The sequence below is a fragment of the Heptranchias perlo genome, chromosome 13 (assembly GCF_035084215.1).
Source record: "Heptranchias perlo isolate sHepPer1 chromosome 13, sHepPer1.hap1, whole genome shotgun sequence".
Classification (NCBI taxonomy): Eukaryota; Metazoa; Chordata; class Chondrichthyes; order Hexanchiformes; family Hexanchidae; genus Heptranchias; species Heptranchias perlo.
Genome location: NC_090337.1, coordinates 37,854,213 through 37,875,151, shown reverse-complemented (window position 1 = coordinate 37,875,151; position 20,939 = coordinate 37,854,213). Strand labels below are relative to the sequence as shown.

Genomic DNA, 20,939 nt, shown 5'->3' with positions numbered 1-20,939 from the left:
ATTAGTCCTTTATATCAGCACAAGTGTGTGGTTCAATTTGAATAAACTGCATCCAATAGAATATAAACTTTTGATGAGATTAGTAGGCCCTGTCCTTTTTTTATTTCAGTATGACATTCTGTAAATAAATTGCTATGAAAACAGGTACAGTAACAACATTTTCATTAAACGCCTTAGCCCAAAATGACTTGGCAATTATAAAACTTAAATGTGTTCATATTGCATTCCTTTGTCCACTATTTTAACACAGCATTATCTATTTATTTTAATAGCAGACAACTTGGTTACTAATAGCAGAAAGTCTGCTATTAAATAGAAACATGTTAATTTTTCAGCCACCATAAGTGGCAACAATATTTTTTAAGCTTATTTGTGTTAAATAACCATAAATAGAACACAAATACAGCTACTTCAGAACCACAAATGTGCAGTCTGGTTTGATATCTTCCCAAGGTAAACCTATTATACCCGGTGTTGTTAACAGATCCATTGAAAACATATGCTATCATGTATGCAGCATATATACACCTCAATCTTCATTTAGGACATGCTTGCAAGGTAAATGAAAGGCAGGTGAAAGGGGCCTTTATACCCAGCATTGGTTTTGTACTGATAATGCAATTTTCTAAATTAACATTGGCAAAATCCCATCCCAGAGTTACTTTTAATTGTATTTTTTAGTTCATACTTTGTAGTCCACAATCATGCAATTTGTTCGATGATGTTCACCTTCTTACTCAATCCTGCCGATTCCCTTTTAGTTACTGATTTTGCATTTAACAGTGACTAGGGGTGAAGATAATCAACAGTACACAAACCATGCAATTTCAGAATCTAATCTCTGTGGTAAATCATATTTTTAAAAAGTCTTTGGAAATAATGCTTTCAAAATATTATGCTTGTTAAACAAAATGGCTTTACTTCATTATATTCTAAAATATAAAATATAGTTATAGGTCCTGCAGTTAAGAATACAAAATTACCTTGATTTGCTTCTTCAGGTTTCGGGTTGTTACACATTTATAGTTTTGCACACAGGCAGTTGGCCAGGGGTAGACAAGAAGAATAATAAATTCTATAAATTCTGACGTTAAAATATAATCCATTGGCATTTTATATGCATGATATACAATCTATAGCTTCCTTAAATGCTTGAGGACTACAATAATGGATATTCAAGCAGCGAAAATAGTCTTAACATCACATACAGATCCTGTTTGTAAGCAAGTTTATTCATTGAGTGTAACTGTTGAACAGGCGGTGCTTATTCCTGAAGTGGTCAGTGACTGTGAGGTTGGTGGTGCACTCTTGTCGTTTGCATCAGTTTTGCCATTAACTAATTCCTCTGTATTCCTCTCTGGCTTCAATAAGATAATATAACATTTAGGAACATAAAGACAAGCAAGCAAGCCAAAACTGGATGCCAAAATTGCAAACATTTCAACAGCTACCATGTATTTTCCCCGAGTGCTTAAGTATGCCGGGACAAAAGAAATCCAAACAATAAAAAAGACAAGCAGGGCAAAGGTCATAAACTTAGCTTCATTAAAGTTATCAGGTAATTTCCGAGCAATGAAAGCGAAAATAAAGCAAATGCCAGCCAGCAATGCATCATATCCTAACACACAACACAGAAATGCTACAGAGCCTTCATTGCATTCCAGAATTATTTTGATATTTTGAGACAGTGTATTCTTGTCAGGGTAAGGAGGGAAAATTAGTAACCAAGCTGCACAAAGACAAGCATGGCATAAGACAAAGATTAATGCAATAATTCTTTGCTGGAAAGGGCCAATACATTTTTTCTCTGTGCCTTCAGGTGATTTTGCTTTGGCTGCTCTGGCTTTGAGCATCAGATTAACAGCCTTTGACAACACACATGAAAGGCAGGTAGCAAAGCTAATAGCAAGAAGAACCTGTCGTGTCATACAAGACCATGCTACTGGCTGGCCAACAAAGATGATTGAGCTGAGAAAGCATATAACTAGTGAAAATAACAGCACAAAGCTCAGTCCACGATCATTAGCTTTTACAAGTGCAGTATCCCTGCGAACCAGGAAAACTGTAGCAATGGCTGCAGCAATGCAGGCCCCAAATATCGATAGTGCTATTAATGTTATTCCCAAGGCATCGTTGTAACCAAGGTATTCAATCTCTTTATGTATACATTCATCTCTGTTTGCATTGGACCAGTAATCTTCAAGGCACTGAATGCACTCCCGTGAATCTGTTAAATAAACATCAAAATCTTGTTATGTAGTTGATGTACACATATCTATTATTTATTTTCAAGTTTATTCTGGTAATGTACTGCTAATTCCACTTAAATAGCTCAAATAGACATTACTTTTGCTAAGTATACTCCAATCACTGTTGTAGTATTAACAATGTATTTGACGTGCAATGCTGCTTTTCTCTCAACTTTTAATCCAACAGAACTAGCAACATTTATTTACTTAAGAAAGCTGTTCCCTCCCACTTCAGGTCATTTTTTTTTATACAAGTCAAATAATTCTATTTTTCTTGCAAGGAGTCTCATTTCTCACTCAAAATTTCTGTTATTTTTGAGAAAAGTGAATGAATCGATCTTGTATAATCCAATGATGAATTCTGTGACACAATGACGAATTGGGGTCTACCCAACCACTTATTTCAGTCACTTGACCATTCATTCCTTAGAATAACTATTGTCTGGATGTAGGAACCAAAGTCAAGTTTACAAATTCATCTTACTCCTGAGATAGTGCTAAACCTCTGACAGACATTCCCAAATAAGGTAGATAGTTGTTCAGGTTGTTTTTGTATTTTATCATTCAGTGTTCCAGTTCTGGTGTTCAAATTCACCAAGTTTTACCACAGGGGGTTGTATTTTCTAATTCAACTGTCATGTCTTACTATTTGCTTTCCTGTCTCAAGCTATTAACTTCAAGTTTTACCGTTCAAGTTCTGATCTTCTCCTACTGTCATCAATCTTTGTTCTTTATTTACCATTGACAAGCTATGCAACAGGATGAAAGAGTGATATAAGGATTACGATGAGAATGCTACAAGCTGGTGAAGCAGTATGTTCTTTATCTAGCAGTGGTAATATGTAGGTCCGTGCCAGCGATTCCCTCTATTCTGATTTCCTGAACTCAGGCCAGGCGATTAGAGGGCGTCAAATGAAGACTAGCTATCTTCCTTATGGGAGGGAAAGAAACCTGGAGCATGAATTAATCTGCAGAACTTTCATGCGTCTTGTACTGGCAGGTTACAGAGTAGCATTAGCTGCTTATAAAGCAGGTATTAGCAGTTACCTAAGAGTAAGTGGTCCCTTCCTCTGCCACCCGCACCCGCCCCCCCACTTCACAAAGGAATTGTTCAGTATGGAGGGAGCTAAGAGAAAGGAAACATTACTAAAACACGGAGAATACAAAACAGCATAGGAGACAAGGGCTGGACATGCCATTAAATATCTGGTACTACAGAACTATAAGGTTATGTCTGTGTGTTACAGGATTTTCAATATAGGTTTAATGTTCTTATGTCATTGAGAATTTCTTTTAGTAATTGTTCATATTAAAATTGAATTGATCAGTTATTCAACTTGAATCAACTATAAAAATGTGCTAATTACATTTAAGAGCAGCTTTTACAATGTATACTCATTACATGCAGGCATTTGAATACTTATCCTTGTACTATCACAAATGCACAAGTTGGGCATTTTCTTTAACACATTCCTTCCACTTAAGAAGCTAACACCGTATATTCTGTATGTGCAAGTATAATGTGAACTATAGAGGTAATGTTACAAAATCATGCTCCTATAGGCAGCCTTACCTGCCAGGAGTGCATATTGAGAATTTAGATGCATAGTCCCCACAATTTCCATCCATTCATTTTAAAATCGTTGGAACCGGAATTTCATAAAATTACCTCTCATATTTTCTTCAAGGTTATTGCACTAATAGAAATTAATATATTTGTGTCTTGACATTTTTTCTGCACTTGCATTCCATTTTAGATTTTATAATTTATTGTGTAAAATAAATTTATAAAAACAGAAGTATTATTTCATCAGAAAATTATTTAACTAACCTGTTTCATTAGTTATCTCGCCATCAGCGCATGGAATGCAGTCAAAGCAACAAACAGGTTCTCCTTGTCGAATTCCCTTCCTGGTGCCAGGCTGACAACTCTCACTACATACAGAAAATGGGGGCTGCCAAATGGGACATTGATACAAATTAAGTATGATTTTCCAGAAAGCAATTTGCACAAAAAAGACTGCAAAAAAAATGACATTTTTCTGGCCTAAGGGAAAATTTCAAGTGAATGAACCTGTCAAATCAAAAACATGGTATAAAATAAGCACTTTGATTGTGAATATATTAGCACATAAGCTGTGAAAACCTACTGCAGGACTGATAACTTCTTACATATATAAAACTATAACAATGATAAAATGGGGAATGGTAGATATTATTTTCATTCTTGCATAGTTTGTATACCATTATAAATGACAAAATGGAATAAAGCAAGAATTTTCATGGTAGTTTGCAAAATAGCAAATATGTAGCTAAATATTTGCAAAGTGTAATCTTTTTATCATAATGTGCATTTTAGTAGGGCCCCGTCCGTACATGTGGACACTGTAGGCAGCCATTTTCCTCAATACTTATTAGGAGTATTACGGAAGTGATGTAAAGAGTGGAAACTAAATGATTTAATTGTCACAATTTGCATAATACAAAGCAAAGTGGCACAATGACATTGAATTCAAAAATTCACCAAGGCACAAATGATGATACAAGCATTATGCTAACACATTGCTTAAACTGAATGAAGGGTGAGACCATTGAACCGATTTGTGACCAGAATGTTGGGGGCAATTTTAAACTAACCCTCCCGGCAAGAACGGGACAGTCATGCCGTTAAAATTGCTTCAGTGCACTTACCACACCATTTCCATTCGAGTCCCAATTGCCGCTTATTTTAATCATGGAGTATTTTTAGGTGATTGAGGCACCTGCTGGAAGCAGGTGGGCGCCTCATGAATATATGCAAATTGGGGACCTATGATGTACTCAAGACCCCAACGCAATTTTAACTAGAAAAGTAGAAAGTCCTGCCTAGCACCCACTGATCACAGGATTGGTTTGAGAGATAGACTGGACGTGTTATTTAAAGGGGCAGTCAGGTGCAGGCACTCAGATGATAGGGATCTGTGTGCCAGTGTGCTTTTTGGATTTCGAATGAATTTTTGAGCTTGGAGATTGCTTGATTTTGATCTTTTTTGCCTTACTCGCCCTGAATAAGCACTCACAATTTATGATGAGTGCAATTCTAGTTTCATTGTTTTGGATGGAGGAAGAGATGGAGGATCAGGAGTAGCAACAGCAACAATAGCAGCAGCCTCAAGAAGCAGGAGGAGCAGCAGGTGGACCTGTTAGAAAACCACGGATAAGGGAAGCTGTTCGTAGGAGGTTTATGGGTCGAGTCATTTTCCTGGATATCTCTGAGGAACATTGCATGAGGAGGCTGCATTTCAACAGCCAGGCTGTCGCTCATGTATGCAGCCTCCTGAAACAAGATCTGTTACTTTCTGGGCCAGGTGGCCATGCTTTGCCAGTGGCTGTCAAAGTCATCACCACCCTTAACTATTTTGCCTCAGGCTCCTTCCAGGGTGTTACGGGAACATCTCTCGTATCTCCCAATCTGCAGTACATCAGATCTTCATCTAGCAGGTCACCAATGCCCTATTTTCCAGGGCTAACCAATACATTACCTATCCCATTGACACCAACAGTCAAAATGAGAGTGCACTAGGATTTGCAGCAGTAGCTAGCTGCTCTTGTGTCTGGGGGTAATAGACTGCACTCATGTAGGCATCCAACAGCTTTCATCAACAGATCCATCATTATTAGAGAAGGATCATGCAAGTCAGCGCCAGTTTCACAGGCAGCTGTCACAAAACCTACATCCTGCGACAATCAGCCATCTCCCCACTAATCCACCCTTTCAGGAATGTAAGAGGATGGCTGTTTAGGGCCAAGGGCTACCCCCTCCACACATGGCTGATGATACCCCTCCGTAATCCACGTGTCTGAACAGCTGAGGTATAACAAGAGCATGGAACCACCAGGTACATCAATGAGCACAATACAAAGCTCTTGACGCAAAGCTTCAGGAGCCTGGATTGGTCTCCAGGTTCCCTAAATATACCCCACACAACAGGGCAAATTTTAACCCCACGAGCGGGTGGGTGGAAAGGTAAAAATCATAAAGAAGTAAAACCCGGCCCCAAACCGCCTGCAACCCGCCCACTTCTGGTTTTAACGGAGGCGGGTCAAGGGGCGGGCGACCAACCCACTCTCAGGCAGCAGATCGGTCACTGAAATCTTTTAAGGAGGCTGCGGGCCTCCATTTTAATAGTTTTTTTATTTTCAACACCAGGGGGCTGGAATTCCCGGGCCTTCTGATTCACACCACGTAAGAGGAGGCGAGAAGGCCCAGATCAACAGATAAGTGCCTTTATTGCACTGCTTGTGGGCCAGCAGGAGCAGGAGTGCTTCCTCCAAGCGCAACAAGCTCACCTGCCATGATCCCACACACGCGATCAGCTGACCCCCCACGATCTCCGCCACCCCCATGATCTCCAATACCCACCCTGATGTCTGACCCCCATGACTGACCCCGATGACCAACTCCACCCCCCCCCCCCACCCCCATCTAAGACTTACCTGCTGGCATCCACTCCCTGGCTGCTCTCCCTTCCGACTGACAGCCAGCCTGTCAATCTGGCTGGCATGTCGGGCAGGAAGCTTACAAAAAAAATTAAAAGACGTCCTTATGTCAAAATTGTAAGAACGCCGGGGAAACCCATACTTCCAGGTTTCCAGTTAGGAATTCCCCCCCCATCCCTCTTCCTGGCTCCCTGTTAAAATTTACCCCAAAGTCTCCCACAACATTGTAGTGTACTGCATATTACAACATGGCAATACAGAGAGGATTGCATTTTGAGGAGGCAGAGCAGTAGTAACAGTCATTCATCTGAAGAGGGAGACTTGTGTGAAGGTGAGGTCGAAGCAGAAGAAGGAGGGCTAGCACAACACCTTGAAGCCAGAGATGCCAAGGAACATTTGTTAGCACAGTGCTTCAGGTGACCTCCCCTGAAAAATTAGACAAAGCCCCGGCGCATTAAAAATCCTTGTTACCTCCTTCACTACTCCCTTACTCCTTCATTAAAGAACACTGAAATCGTTCATCCAACTTTTATATCAATAATATATTGACAATACAGATTCCGAAGCTGCTATGAAAAGATACTGCAGACCAAAGTGCCAAATGTGATAATGGTGATTAATTTCAATCTTGGCAAACCTCCTCCTACATGAGGGAAAGGGAACGTCCCTCCTTGCCCTCATCTCTTGCAATAGGACATTCACCAGGGAGGCATCAGAGAACCTTGGAGCTTCCTTCCGACTTATCTTCCAGTTTGCATTATTAAATGACGCAATGTCAGCAAAGTAAATGCAACCCCGCCTCCCGCTTCAAAAGGCGCTCCGGAGGCTTGCCGGAAATTATACCCAGAAAGTGGACGGCCGGGTCGGAACTCTGCCAATTTATGGCAGTTCCCCAACAACCGCCTCCCCAACCCCTCCGCCCACCCAAAACCCGGTCCTGGTTAAAATTCATCCGTTGTGTCACTTTTGATAATTTGACACATCTGAATATTTCAATAGAGTAAAATACTTGCTAATTCACTTACACTTAAGATGCTATTGCTTTCATTTCATGAACTGATGTTCAGGGTTCAAAGTTAACAGTTAGGTTAATCCATGTTTGACTTAACCTCTTTGGCTACTAAGCACAAATAAGAATCATATTCTATTAAATCATCTTCTGCGATAAGTAAAATAGATGCTCTATTACTTACATACCGTAATCTGATCATCGTTCCAAATTATAGAGTCATTTTGGACAGTCATCTCTTGTCCTGGAGGTGCGGTTCCATTGTAATTTCCTATTACCTTATAAGAGATATACCCATTGGGGGTTCTCTGCCAGTTTATAATATCATACACTGCATCGATATCTCCATTTACATCAAAATATATTTCTTCCCCTAGAAGGCTCTTAAACCGAACATTTTTCAGATAATACATAAGCTAAAAGGAACAAAGGAAAAATTAACAAGAGACAAGTATTGTTTGTGAATATAAAACAGCAACACGGAGAATTAACGTTCTTAGTTCAATGGATGAAATCAAACATCTACTTTTAAATTACATTATTTTTCTAATCCGATCACGTCTTATTTGAATATTGAAATTTGATTGACAGCTACCCTCAGTTTTTACGCAAGATGATGAGGTTGACTGAAGGTGTGGAAGTGCTTTCGCTGCCATCAGTACTAACATAAAGCCTTCTACTCTCTAAGGTTGTCACTTTTAATTCGTGAAGCTCGAAATGGAAACATTCCGTTGTTCAGTGAGCAGTCTTTATTCGTGGTAGCAGCCATTTTGCAGCAATGCAGCTGTCAAGCAACTTTCTAAGAAGTGTTTAATTGGGAATTCGAACAAATTCCCTGTCAGCTCATGTTTTTATCTATACAGGTGACATCCCGTTCCATCAAGGACAGGCTTCTTCGATGTGAGTATGTCTTCAGGTGCCCAAGAGCTAATTTGGCTGAGCATGACATGAGTAACGCCAGCTTCTATTTACCTCATTTCCAGCGGAAGCAGCACTGACAGAAATAGGGGAAACTGTGTGTTGGATTAACATAATGACAGACTTCCTACTTGTAAACTGGTTAGATTTTCTACCATTGAATATGAATGGGCAGAAATTTAGTCCCATATTCCAAGTCCTGGCAGTGTCGCAATACCATTGCCACTTGTAAAGGGAGGAAAATCAAATGCTTGCTCTCATTGCTATTTTACAAACAAATGAAAAAGTGATGACAGCCAGCAAGATAATCTCACCCACATATTGGGATATCAAGCCATTTGTGAGGAGATTGAATTTGGAATGCTGTATAAAGAGCACATTGCTAAAATAAAATTCCAAATAGAAACAAAAACATCTTTAAAACTTCCGTCAGCTCCACGGTGGTCATTCTCAGTAATATATTTCACTATTAGTAACCATCAGTAATGTAATGACCACAGGGGCAATCATTTCTTGTTCAATATTTAATCTTAAAATTTAGTTTCCAGCATTTCTGACTCAAGCCATAAATATTTGATTAGGCTTCACACAGTCTATCAACCATGAATATTAAGCTCTTTATTTAAAAGAGCCATTGCCATATTCTTTGGAGATTTGCGAGAAGCGGCAGATCCTCAAAAAACCACCACCTTCTGCCTGGGGAATAGGTAACACTGCGACAAACTCCCGACTCTCTATTAGATCTTCTGACTCTGTACCAAATCTCTATGGAACTCCATCAAGCTCTCAATCAAACTCTCAATTCCCCGTTGTCAGACTCTTCACTATACTTTCAATTGGACCCCTGGACTGTCAGACTCAACTCCTGAACAATGATTTCCAAAGAATTCTTTCCAAAAAACATGCTTATTTATAACTACATTTAAAACATGTATCTAATAAATGTGGTCAGTGATTTACGCGTGATGCTCTATGCACAATGACATCCTCAGGCACACCATGTTTACAAACCGAGGTTGCTTTCTGTGAGTGTTTAGAAAGACAACAGTGCACCTTTAAAAATAGTCCGATTCAATAATCCCTACCAAACATTCCACGGCTGTTAAAAAAAGAGAAAAACTTTGAAATTCACTTCCATTTCACTTGCCCCTTTAAGCGTTTGTTCACATTTTGCAGAAGCAAACATAATGATACGCCATTTTAATTTTTAATAATTTCTTCAGAAATTAGAACCTTAAACAGGGCGAGTATACAGGCTGGAAGAGTGATGGACACAACTCTTGGAAAGAGTAATGTTCCCATTCTATAATTTTTCCTCAGTGTTGTCAGACATTTCACTGGTGTTCGTATCGTTACTTCACTGAAAAGCAGCACATTGTTACTAACTAGAAACTAATTAAAATAAATCCATTAGCTCCATGAGAGCTATGCGATGAAAACCATTGAAAACATACCTGCCACGGCTGAAAATTTTTGATGCTTGCACATGTTCCATTTACAAATGGACCCTCTCCTGTCTTACAGGTGTACATATTGTGAAGTGCATGTGCCACAGTGTATACAGATTTATACACACTGTATGTCAGCCTCAGTTGGGATACATCAGCATATGTATTATCAATTTGATCTAAACGCTCCGTTCCTGTACAGAACCTCTGAGAAAGAGGGGAAATATTATGGATTCTATTCTTAGCATCTGCAATTGTTCTGTTATAATCAGCTGTTTTATAATCAAGTATTCTACTGACAGCCACCCCATGCTCAGGCCACATGCAATCAAAGGCTCTCTCCCAGAACTCAGTTATCAGTTTTTCTCCAGAATTTCTTGGATCTAATTGAACAAGGTGATTGCGTAGACCACGGATATCAGCTCGCTGAATTGCAAATCCAATGGTTCCACCTAAAAGTGAGGAATATTCTGGTTTGGAAATCAGTGCAGAGTTAATCCAAGCCTCACTTGCTATCCATGTTCTGCCAGAAATATTACGTTGCAAGACTTCTTCTATTAAAGAGCTCAGGTCGATATCAGCAGAGAAGACTGCAATGATTTTGGCCGTTGATCGTTCAATTGTGTCTACGATCCGAACTATTTTCTGTCTTGCATAAACTTTGGGGATAGTCTCAGAGAAAGAGATGCATACGCCGGCCTTTTCTACCTCTTCTTTAAAACTTTTAATTCCATATTTTCCGTAGTCGTCATCTGATGCTATTGTGCCCACCCATGTCCATCCAAAGTGCACCACAAGTTTTGCCATTGCTCTGGACTGAAAAGTATCACTTGGTATGGTTCGGATAAAGGATGGAAACTGAAATTTATCACTGAGAACTGAGCAAGAGGCAGAATAATCCACCTGCAAAACAGTAGTCAAAGAGATTATTTAAAAATTCCTGCCACAAATTATACAATATCTCGATAACATATGCAAGTTACTGTTTCTCCCCCAAAATTTTTGAAAACTTTTGTTGTGCTTGTGGGCAATTATTTTTTCACCTCACCTTATTTTTCTAACCTTCCCTTTAGATCTCCATGGATGTTTTATGCACTATGCTAATGTTCCTAAACCTCTGCCGAGATGGCTCTTGATCTGGTCATTTAGACTTCTGGACTGCGAGAGCAACCCATTGACTCACCCATTGATTTCACCCTGTTCAGTGCCTCCTTATTAACATAGCTAATAGATGATTGTGTGTGTGGAGCATCATAGGCAGGAATCCATGACCTCGCACTGCACTGTACAACATGTTGGAAAAACAATGCATTGTACCACTCCAGTCATAATTTTTACATTGTACCATCAGAACATGTCTTCTGGCATTTTCTGTCCTGGACACCGTACTGCCATTATTCATTGTCATATTCCTATTCAATAAAGTAGTTTATGTCAGGCACAATGGTGTTCATTTATTACAAAAAGAGGTGAGGTAAAAACAGGAATTGATCAGCCTGATTTTATTTTAAAAATATGTTTATGAATGGGACAGGTGTATGTACCCCACCTTTGGATTTGGGGTTGAAAATGCTTACTTTTATTAAAGGACAAGTACAAATTAAGTTCCAAACCCAACTGAATTGGACATTTGCCATTAATTTGTAAATTGTAAATTCTGCATGTTTCAAGTTCAAATTGTCCTATTTTTTAAAAAAAACAGCAGAAAACATCCACAGAAGGCACATCAAACACGATTCCATTCCATGTGATGTGAGCTTCAGATCTGAGTCAGGGAGTTATGGGTAGGTTCTCAGAATTGAATTACATCAGCCCACTGCTTATATCATTGTTATAGGCATTGAACAGCCTGCCTGTCGATTAACCAAGAAATGGTGATTCAATAAGTGGGAACTGAGTACAATAGCCATGTGAAAGGAGAGGAAACCTTTTGACACAGTAAATTTAAGACTAGTAAAACTAAGTCTGCAACTAGTACTGATGTCTCCAGTCCATACAGTAATAGTTAAATATAATTTCTCAGAATATTCCTAAAGCAACAGTGACCTCTATTGTACAATACTCTATGCTACTGGCCATTCTAATGGAAGAGTGTTGTTGTTTTCTGGGCCTATTTTAAATGTTATTTTGTTTTGCAACATAAAACAATACTGTTTTAAATAATCTACAGTTGTTACATGAACAGGATTTAAAACACAACTAAGAATCTTTGCAGTGTCAAATTAACAAGGTCCAAGTATTGACAGCTGTATCAATCCCAGACACATCCCCTTAGACCGAATATATTTGAGGGGCTAATTTTATTACCTCATTTTTGTATGGTCTTGCCATTTTCCAATGTTGGTCCAAAGGAGCAGAATTCTCCCATTAGTTTATGTCAGTGAGAAGCTTGTAAGTGGCACTTACCTTTAATTTCCAATTTGAAGCAATTGAAGTTTTTCTTAACATGACAACTTAATTCCTCAATGATTTTTTTTAAATGGCCCCTGAGCTTTCAAATAATAATTGGATCAACTTGGGGAGCAGGGAGAGAAAGAAAAAGCCATTTCTTTCTTTCCCATTTTTAAATCTTGCCAACTCATACTGTACTGGTGAGTCAGACATTCCTCCAATAACATTGTACTGTTGGTATTCATTTTTTCAGACATAAGCTAGCAGCAAATTAAAATATAACATAATCAGAAATGAATTGGCCAGCTTGGGAAGAAACCTGACTTATTTATTCGGGAGGTAAGGCCTTATGGCTTCTCATCTAGAAACTATTTCCTATATTTTGCACAAATCAATGCTATTGCATAACATTTAATTAATCCGGGTTTAATTTACGATTAGCTGAACAATACAATAAATTGTACAAAATACTAACACTGGTATAATCTTGCATCACTAACAAATTTGTAACAAAGTTGTAAATACAGAATTATAAACATTTAACTGGTGTATACATTGCAAACTTTAATAAAAGGGTGTGAGCTATAAACACTTATTAATCTTATTGCCATTTATTGGCCATACAGTTGGAATCACTGAAATAATATAACCCATCACTGGAAGCTGTGTATCCTCTATTTTAATTTCACTTGGTTGGTTTGTAATTTCAAACTTCTTAGATATTTTATAAAACAAGAAGTAATATATTAACTATGCCTTTCCAGAATCCAAAAGGTTGCATGGCAACTGCTCATTTTCTTTCTCAATCTCCACAGGTTATTATTTTATCCTAGAGACAATTCTGTTTTTAAATATGAAGAAAATTTTCTTTAAGAAATTGTGAAAGTTGTGCATCAGCAGTAACAGTTCTAGAGCTACTGCTACCTAAGAGACACAATTTAAAATTCTAATCCCATCTAAAAGCTATACTTGAGTATTAAAGAATAATTCCCTCAGAATACCATTCATTCTTAAAGCTCAACTTTGTACATAAGGTAACCTCCAATAAGATGTATAACATTTCAAACATATTATTGAGCAAGTTATTTCACTCAATTTTACTATTCAGTATGTTAAAACTTTAAAATATGAAATACTTTGCAAACATACATATCACAGATGGATAGTTTGCTGCAATAATTCAATTTCCCCAAAATTAGTGTTCACATCTTTTATGAAATTCTAATGAAAGATTAGATTTTATCACTTAGAATGTGGAACCCGCTATCAAAAGGAATAGTTGAGACGACAACATAGATGCATTTAAGAGAAAGCTAGATAAACACATGAGGGAGAAAGGAATAGAAGGATGTGCTGATAGAGTTAGACAAAGTAGGGAGGGAGGAGGCTCGTGTGGAGCATTATCCCTGGCGTGCACCAGTTGGGCCGAATGGTCTGTTTCTGTGCTGTACATTCTATGTAATTCTATGTAACTATTGCATTTCACATTCGGTTACCTGAGGAAAGTAGTACAGCCCCAGAATTCTGGCAGTTGCAATAGAGAGAGCTGATCCACCAGCTCCAATCAGTACTGCCAAAGGAGCTCCCGAGCCACACCGGTAGTTGGGTACAGCTTCATCCTGTCCAGTCAGGTAAGTCAGTGTTCCTTCAACAGCTTTGGAAATGGTAAAACAAGAGTCATAGATTGTGTATCCCAGCCGTATATTAGGTAGAATTGAATCATTCTGGTTGACTTCATTAATTGCATGGATCATTGTTCTGGCCCAGCGGAAAGCTCTGAAATTGAATCTGTTCAGCAAATCAATGAAAGGTTATGACAAAATTCCATCTCACATCTAGAAAACCACATAATAAGTAAATAAATTATAGTCATCAAATCCATATATGAACTCTGCCAGTGGGAATTCAAGAGGTAAAAGAATGTATTTTATAGGTAAAGTATTACTTTCACGAGAACTTGTGATTTATATGATACACAGTTATGGTACCATAATAGCAGCCACCATTTTACTTCATAATTTTCCAGTATCAGTGCTATAATCCATCCAAATAGTTTGACATGTGCCTAGTAAATGCTTTTGTATTATCAAGAATTTTCTTTTTACTTATTTGTTCTCATGATATGAGCAACGCTAGCAAGTCTGCATTTATTGCCCATCCCCACTTGTCCTAAAATGGCAGTACTTACTAATCCACTTCACAGGGCATTAAGAGTCAACCACTTGGTGCAGCTGGAGTTACATGTAGGCCAGACCAAGTAGAGATGGCAAGTTCCCTTCCATGAAGCACATTAGTGAACTAGCTGTGGTTTTTTTAACAATCCATAGCTTTCATGGTCATTTTCTGGCACTAGCCTCAAATTACCAGATTTATTGAATTGAATTTAACAATTTTCCATTGTGGGATTTTAACTCACAACCTGTGGGCTGCTAGTTCAGGTTCAGAACCACTAACAGCCATACCTAGTCAATGATGATAGCAACAAAAACAATGACAACAAACAACAAATTGCATTCAGAAAGCACCTATAAGAATAGAAAATTTCCCCTGGGTATTTCACTGAGGAGGGAAGAAAAAAACAAACAGATAATGGAATGGATGCTGAGCCATGGAGAGAGAGATTAGGCAGGGACACCGAAGACATGGTGAAAAAGATAAGTTTTGAGAAGGTTTTTAAAAAGGTGGAGAAAGACAAGAGGTGGAGAAGTTTAGGGAGGGAGTTCCAGAGAGTAGGACTTAAAGCATTTACAACTCTTCAGAAGAGCTGAAAGGTTACAAACTTTCACTGAAGCTCAGGGAGTGCAAGCTCACCAATATTTCATGGTTGAAGTGTTACAAGACAAATGGAGGTATATCTAGAAGATCAGATGACACCAGTGCCAGGCCGTCACAAACCATATTTACAGACACTTATCAGACAATTACTAAGGAGAACTGGCTCTACAAGCTTCAGGTCAGCTCAGATCCATCTGTGTCATTAATTACAAGGACACCTGTAACCAACCCGCACTACAGGGACATCAACTGCCAGTGACAGTCAAAGTCATTACCACCCTCAACTTTTCTGTCTCTGCCTCCTTCCAGGCTAGCATAAGAATTTGTCACATTAGCTAATATGATGCCCACACATGTATCAAATGTATGACTGGTGCATTAGCCAGTGTTGCCAACATGTTCAACTCCTCTGCCACTGAATAGTAACATCAGCATGGCACACACACCAACATCACTGCACTACTGCATTTCCCAAAGGAGAGTAGTTGCTGGCAGTCATGTGGCCATTCATGGCAGCAGATTTCTGCTCCACATCTGCCACCATCACTTGGTCCTCCTCACATATGAATGGTGATGATGCTACCTCTTCAAACTAACTAACTGCATCCTCTAGGGTGTGAATAGCTGTGCTTGCAAACATTGGTGAGAGAGATGCAAGGTGCTGTCATTCCTGGCCACTGGCAATCCTGGCAGGATGTTTCTTCAGGCCTACAATCACAGAAAAAGAACAAATGTTAGAATGTTGGCTCCAAGATACACCATACAAAATGATACCAGGGATGAGAGATTTCAGTTATGTGGAGAGACTAGAGAAGCTGGGATTATTCTCCTCAGAGCAGAGAAGGTTAAAGGACAGACATATGCTCTTTTTGCAACCCATCATGCGTATCAGTCAGGGGCCATGCATTTAGGTTTTGTTACAATTATCTTATGTATGAGGCTCTTTGAAGATGTCAATGTGCCACAATACTTTCCATTGTAAATTGCATCTTATACATGTGCTTTGCATGGTAAGTAATGAAAGAGCTGAAAGGAACGGGCCAGTAGTAAATGTGCAACGGGTTGATTTGCAACACTCTGTGACATGCATATTTAGACCTGCTAACTGGTATACTAAATGATCTTACCTTGGCAGCTTCCATAATGTGTACCATTTCCTTCTGCATCTATTCCCAGGTCCTGTGGATACTGTACACAGCACTGACCCTGGCTGCTTCCTTTTGCCAGGCATGCTGCATTGCTGTCTTCTGGGCAGGGTGTCCTAGAATGGCAAACATGCATCCCTCACATGCACTTCATGCAGTAGCCCCTCTATTTCACCAATTATCAAGCAAGGGTTTTGGATACAGTGCTGCCCCATTAATTACTCACAGTCTTACTCATTTCCTGCATCCAGATTTGTTTTGCCACCAACTAATTTTTGCCAGCCATTCCTTTTCCCTATTTGAAAAAGCTAGTAACTGTAATCCCCAGATGCAGTCACTTACCTCTAAATGTCCACTTCCTTTTAAATCTAGCTGTAGGCTTTTTAAGGGCTGATGACTAAACAGATTTCCCTCCATCAGCCTCCTTTGGCAATGCCTCCAGCACCAGCCCCAATCCAGGCACTGAGCTTGTTTCAAATACTAAATTAGGGTTGATCTTGGAGGAGTCAACAGGGTTGGTCATTCCTGATTTGTATGAGTGAAAAGGTTGCCACATTTCAGTCCAATTGCCTCAGCACCACAATCAGAAAATCTGCCCTTAGTCTACCACTAAAAGAAGAATATGAAATGATACAACGAAATAGGATTGGTGTAGATCGTTCCAGTTGAGGAGCTAGCACTGGCCCAGGCCTGAATGGCCTCCTTCAGTGCTGTCATTTTAAGATTCTATGGAAGAATATAAAAAGGCTCCCTGTACCACACACATGCTCTAGCTAAGATAGCATACAAGTGGTTTACTTCTAGGCCAGCTCTTGAGCTAACTACTGGAAGATGTACAAGAGTGCCTTTCCTTCCAATGTTCATTCTCTGGGGGGAAATGGAGCACCTATTTGCATTGAGTGATGCAGCTATAGATCTGTGTCCTATCAATCTGTGGCAAAGTGCAGTGATGTGCCAATGTACTGCATTATTTTATAAATCGTAAGATTTAAAGCTACCATGAATTAATAGTGTTTATAATCCAAATTAAATGTCCTGCTTGTATCCCTCGCACTGTCTTATAGATCTAGATTATGCTTCCTCTTTTCTCTAATGAAGAACCATGTTAGTTTTCTGAGTCTCCCTGCAGTGCAGTAAACACTGTAGATTTTCTCAAACAGGCACAAACATGGCATACCGTAAAGGGCAGAGCCTTAGGTGTGTTTTCTCCTCACCCTTCGAAAACCTACGATTTCTCTTCAACAATTGGGATGAATCTTACTTCTCCACCACCTTACTTCTCTTGAGGTCCAAAAACATGCAGAGCTCGCTGACTAGATATTACACAGATAACGCATCGTGAAGTTGGATGCTTTTGATTCAAGACACAATCGCTCCACCCACAGATTGGTAAACCTGTGAAACTGATTGGCTGAGGTGTAACTCTCAAAGGGAAGATGCGAGAGTGTGCAAAAATCGTCAAGAAAGTTTCTACCTTGTCATTACTGGATATACTTAATAGGTCCTACATGGCAGATTGGTCAAAAAAGTAAAGGCCCATGGGATCCAAGGGAATGTGGCAAATTGAATCCAAAATTGACTTAGTGGGAGGAAGCAAAGGGTAATGGTCGACGGGTGTTTTTGCGACTGGAAGACTGTTTCCAGTGGGGTACCGCAGGGCTCGGTACTAGGTCCTTTGCTTTTTGTGGTATACATTAATGATTTGGACTTAAATGTAGGGGGCATGATTAAGAAATTTGCGGATGACACATAGATAATCCATGTGGTTGATAGTGAGGAGGAAAGTTGTAGACTGCAGGAATATATCAATGGACTGGTCAGATGGGCAGAAAAGTGGCAAATGGAGTTCAATCCGGAGAAGTCTGAGGTAAAGCATTTGGGGAGAGCAAACAAAGCAAGGGAATACACAATAAATGGGACGATTCTAAGAGGTGTAGAGGAAGTGAGGGACCTTGGAGTGCATATCCACAGATCCCTGAAGGTAGCAAGACAGGTAGATAAGGTGGTTAAGAAGGCATATGGAATGCTTTCCTTTATTAGTCGCGGCATAGAATATAAAAGCAGGGATGTCATGCTGGAACTGTATAAAACACTAGTTAGGCCACAGCTTGAGTACTGCGCACAGTTCTGGTCACCACATTACAGGAAGGATGTAATTGCACTAGAGAGGGTGCAGAGGGGATTTACGAGGATGTTGCCAGGACTGGAGAATTTTAGCTATGATGACAGATTGGATAGGCTGAGGTCGTTTTCCTTAGAACAGAGGAGGCTGAGGGGTGATTTGATTGAGGTGTACAAAATTATGAGGGGCCTAGATAGAGTGGTTAGGAAGGACCTATCTCCCTTAGTGGAGGGGTCAATAACCAGGGGAGCATAGATTTAAAGTGATTGGTAGAAGGATTAGAGCAGAAATGAGGGAGAAAAAATTCACCCAGAGGGTGATGGGGGTCTGGAACTCACTGCCTCAGAGGGTGGTAGAGGCAGAAACCCTCAACTCATTTAAAAAATACTTGGATGTGCATTTGAAGAGCCGTGACCTGCAAGGCTACGAACCAAATGCCGGAAAGTGGGATTAGGCTGGGTGGCTCCTTTCTCAGCCGGCACGGACACCATGGGCCGAATGGCCTCCTTCTGTGCCGTTAATTTGATTTCTGTGATTCTATGACGCTGTTAACTCACCGATTAGACATATCTCTGCAGCAGCGGATATTTACCACTGCAGCCGATTATAAAATCCATAAGTTCCATGTTAGTGTTATTTTGATTTTAAGTTTGTTTTCGTTGAAACTTTAAATGAATTAGTATTAAAATGCATTTACTTGATGTTTGATTTGAATGGCGTTTCATAGTATTAGTACTGCCACATTGGTTACTTTGCGGGTGATAAATAGTAAGTTAACTTCAAATGTAAACGTTCATACAATAATGGAGTATAACACGATCAAAACAGCGGCACAGGCACCACAACCACACCGTGCACCCGAGGTCACAACAGGACCAGGAACCACCTCGAGCTGCAAGGGTTCATGCGCTTTCCACATTCGACTGAACTTATGTGCTTAATATACCTGTACCATAAACCATACATTTCGCCCTAGAAATCATCGATTCAGCAAAGATGCAATAAAACACATCAAGCAAGCAACTTAATCGGACAGCTTTTTGTTGCAATATACAGGTCTGAAGTGCTAATCAACTTAACGAGTTGTAAACTACTAAAAAATCGAGTTTAAGAGGAAACTAACTTCTTCGGTTTCTTAAAGTTCTGCTATTTATGAAAACTCCCCAAAACAAATTCAGAAACAAAGTTTAAAGTCAAACTCCTCCCCATTTTTTTTATTTCTTATAAAATAAGATTATTTTAGACACGTACTCACTATGAAATGACTCAGAGTTGCAACAATCGACAATAAGCCAACAATTAGGTCCTTATAACTGAGAATATAATTCTTACCCCTCACATCCCGAGGACTGCGGCGATGTGTTGGACGATGAATTTAAAGACACTACTCTGTAATGAATGGGAAACATCCCTCCAATCATCACATCTCCTGGCATTTTAAAACTATTTAAATTAAATTTTCCTTTCAGTTTGCATGTTGGCTTCCCAGAGACGGCCACGGAAATGGTTAAATACACCAAAAAACGTAAATAAATTCGCGGTTCCATTTCAGGGTTTGCAGGACATGAGAAAAAACTCGAATGTCAGTAAGTTCCCAGCATTTATGGGTTTCTGGGACACCAACTTTAACCCAATTGGCTAGAACAAGGAAACAAGCAAAAGAAAAGCTCTGATATCGTCCCAGAGGGACCAAGGATGTGGTTACAAAGCAGAGCTCAGCATTTCACCCAACAAAAAATTAACATATATAATTCAGGTGTTTTATTGGTCTTGGCAGCTGTTATTGTCACAGACAATCGTCCTCGGCTAACGTTACAAATAAAAAAGTTAATTAAAATTACATTTCCAAATAGATTTTGTTTCCAAAAAAGGTGCAAATTGACGTAAAAAGCACATAATATTTAATTCAATCCACAATAATATGTTAAACTGAGCTTAGATTACTTAGCTGTTTAATTCTGTTTGTGCACATGTTTATGAACCAAGGATACACTGATGAATACGGACACACAGGCACACCGTGCCACACGCTAAGAAACGACTACCGATCAGTTCATTTTCAAATAAATCTACAAAAGAGACATGTGGCATTTAAATATGAGGTCAAAATCTTAGCAGAACATTAAGACCATTCATTTCTTAACAGCAAAAGGTTGGAAGATAGACTGCATTGGTATTTAAATGTATCTGGCCCAAGGACTGTTGGAAGTCTCTTTTCGCAAGCATTGGCTTTGCGAATAGTCCCCTGCTAATTAATTACAGTAACAACATAATTGACAAGCAGCTGATTAATTTTCATCTAAACCATTGGGATGGATCGCAATCAGTAGCTACGGTTGGTCTATGTTTTTGACAAACATGTTTGAAGCCACCATGGACCTCAGTACCAGCTGATGTAGCCTT

The 20,939-nt window shown here is 39.3% G+C and overlaps 1 protein-coding gene across 1 annotated transcript; it reads right to left on the bottom strand.

The window, feature by feature from the left end:
• Positions 1–988: 988 nt before the first annotated feature.
• On the bottom strand, positions 989–20,083 carry LOC137331058 (vomeronasal type-2 receptor 1-like). Its single transcript, XM_067994660.1, has 6 exons — positions 19,869–20,083; positions 13,991–14,282; positions 10,110–11,006; positions 7,926–8,153; positions 4,081–4,204; positions 989–2,227 (listed from the first exon to the last, which is right to left on the bottom strand). The coding sequence occupies exons 1-6, from the start codon at positions 20,081–20,083 to the stop codon at positions 1,230–1,232; spliced, it is 2,754 nt and encodes a 917-aa protein (XP_067850761.1). The 3' UTR covers positions 989–1,229.
• Between the last annotated feature and the right edge of the window lie 856 nt (positions 20,084–20,939).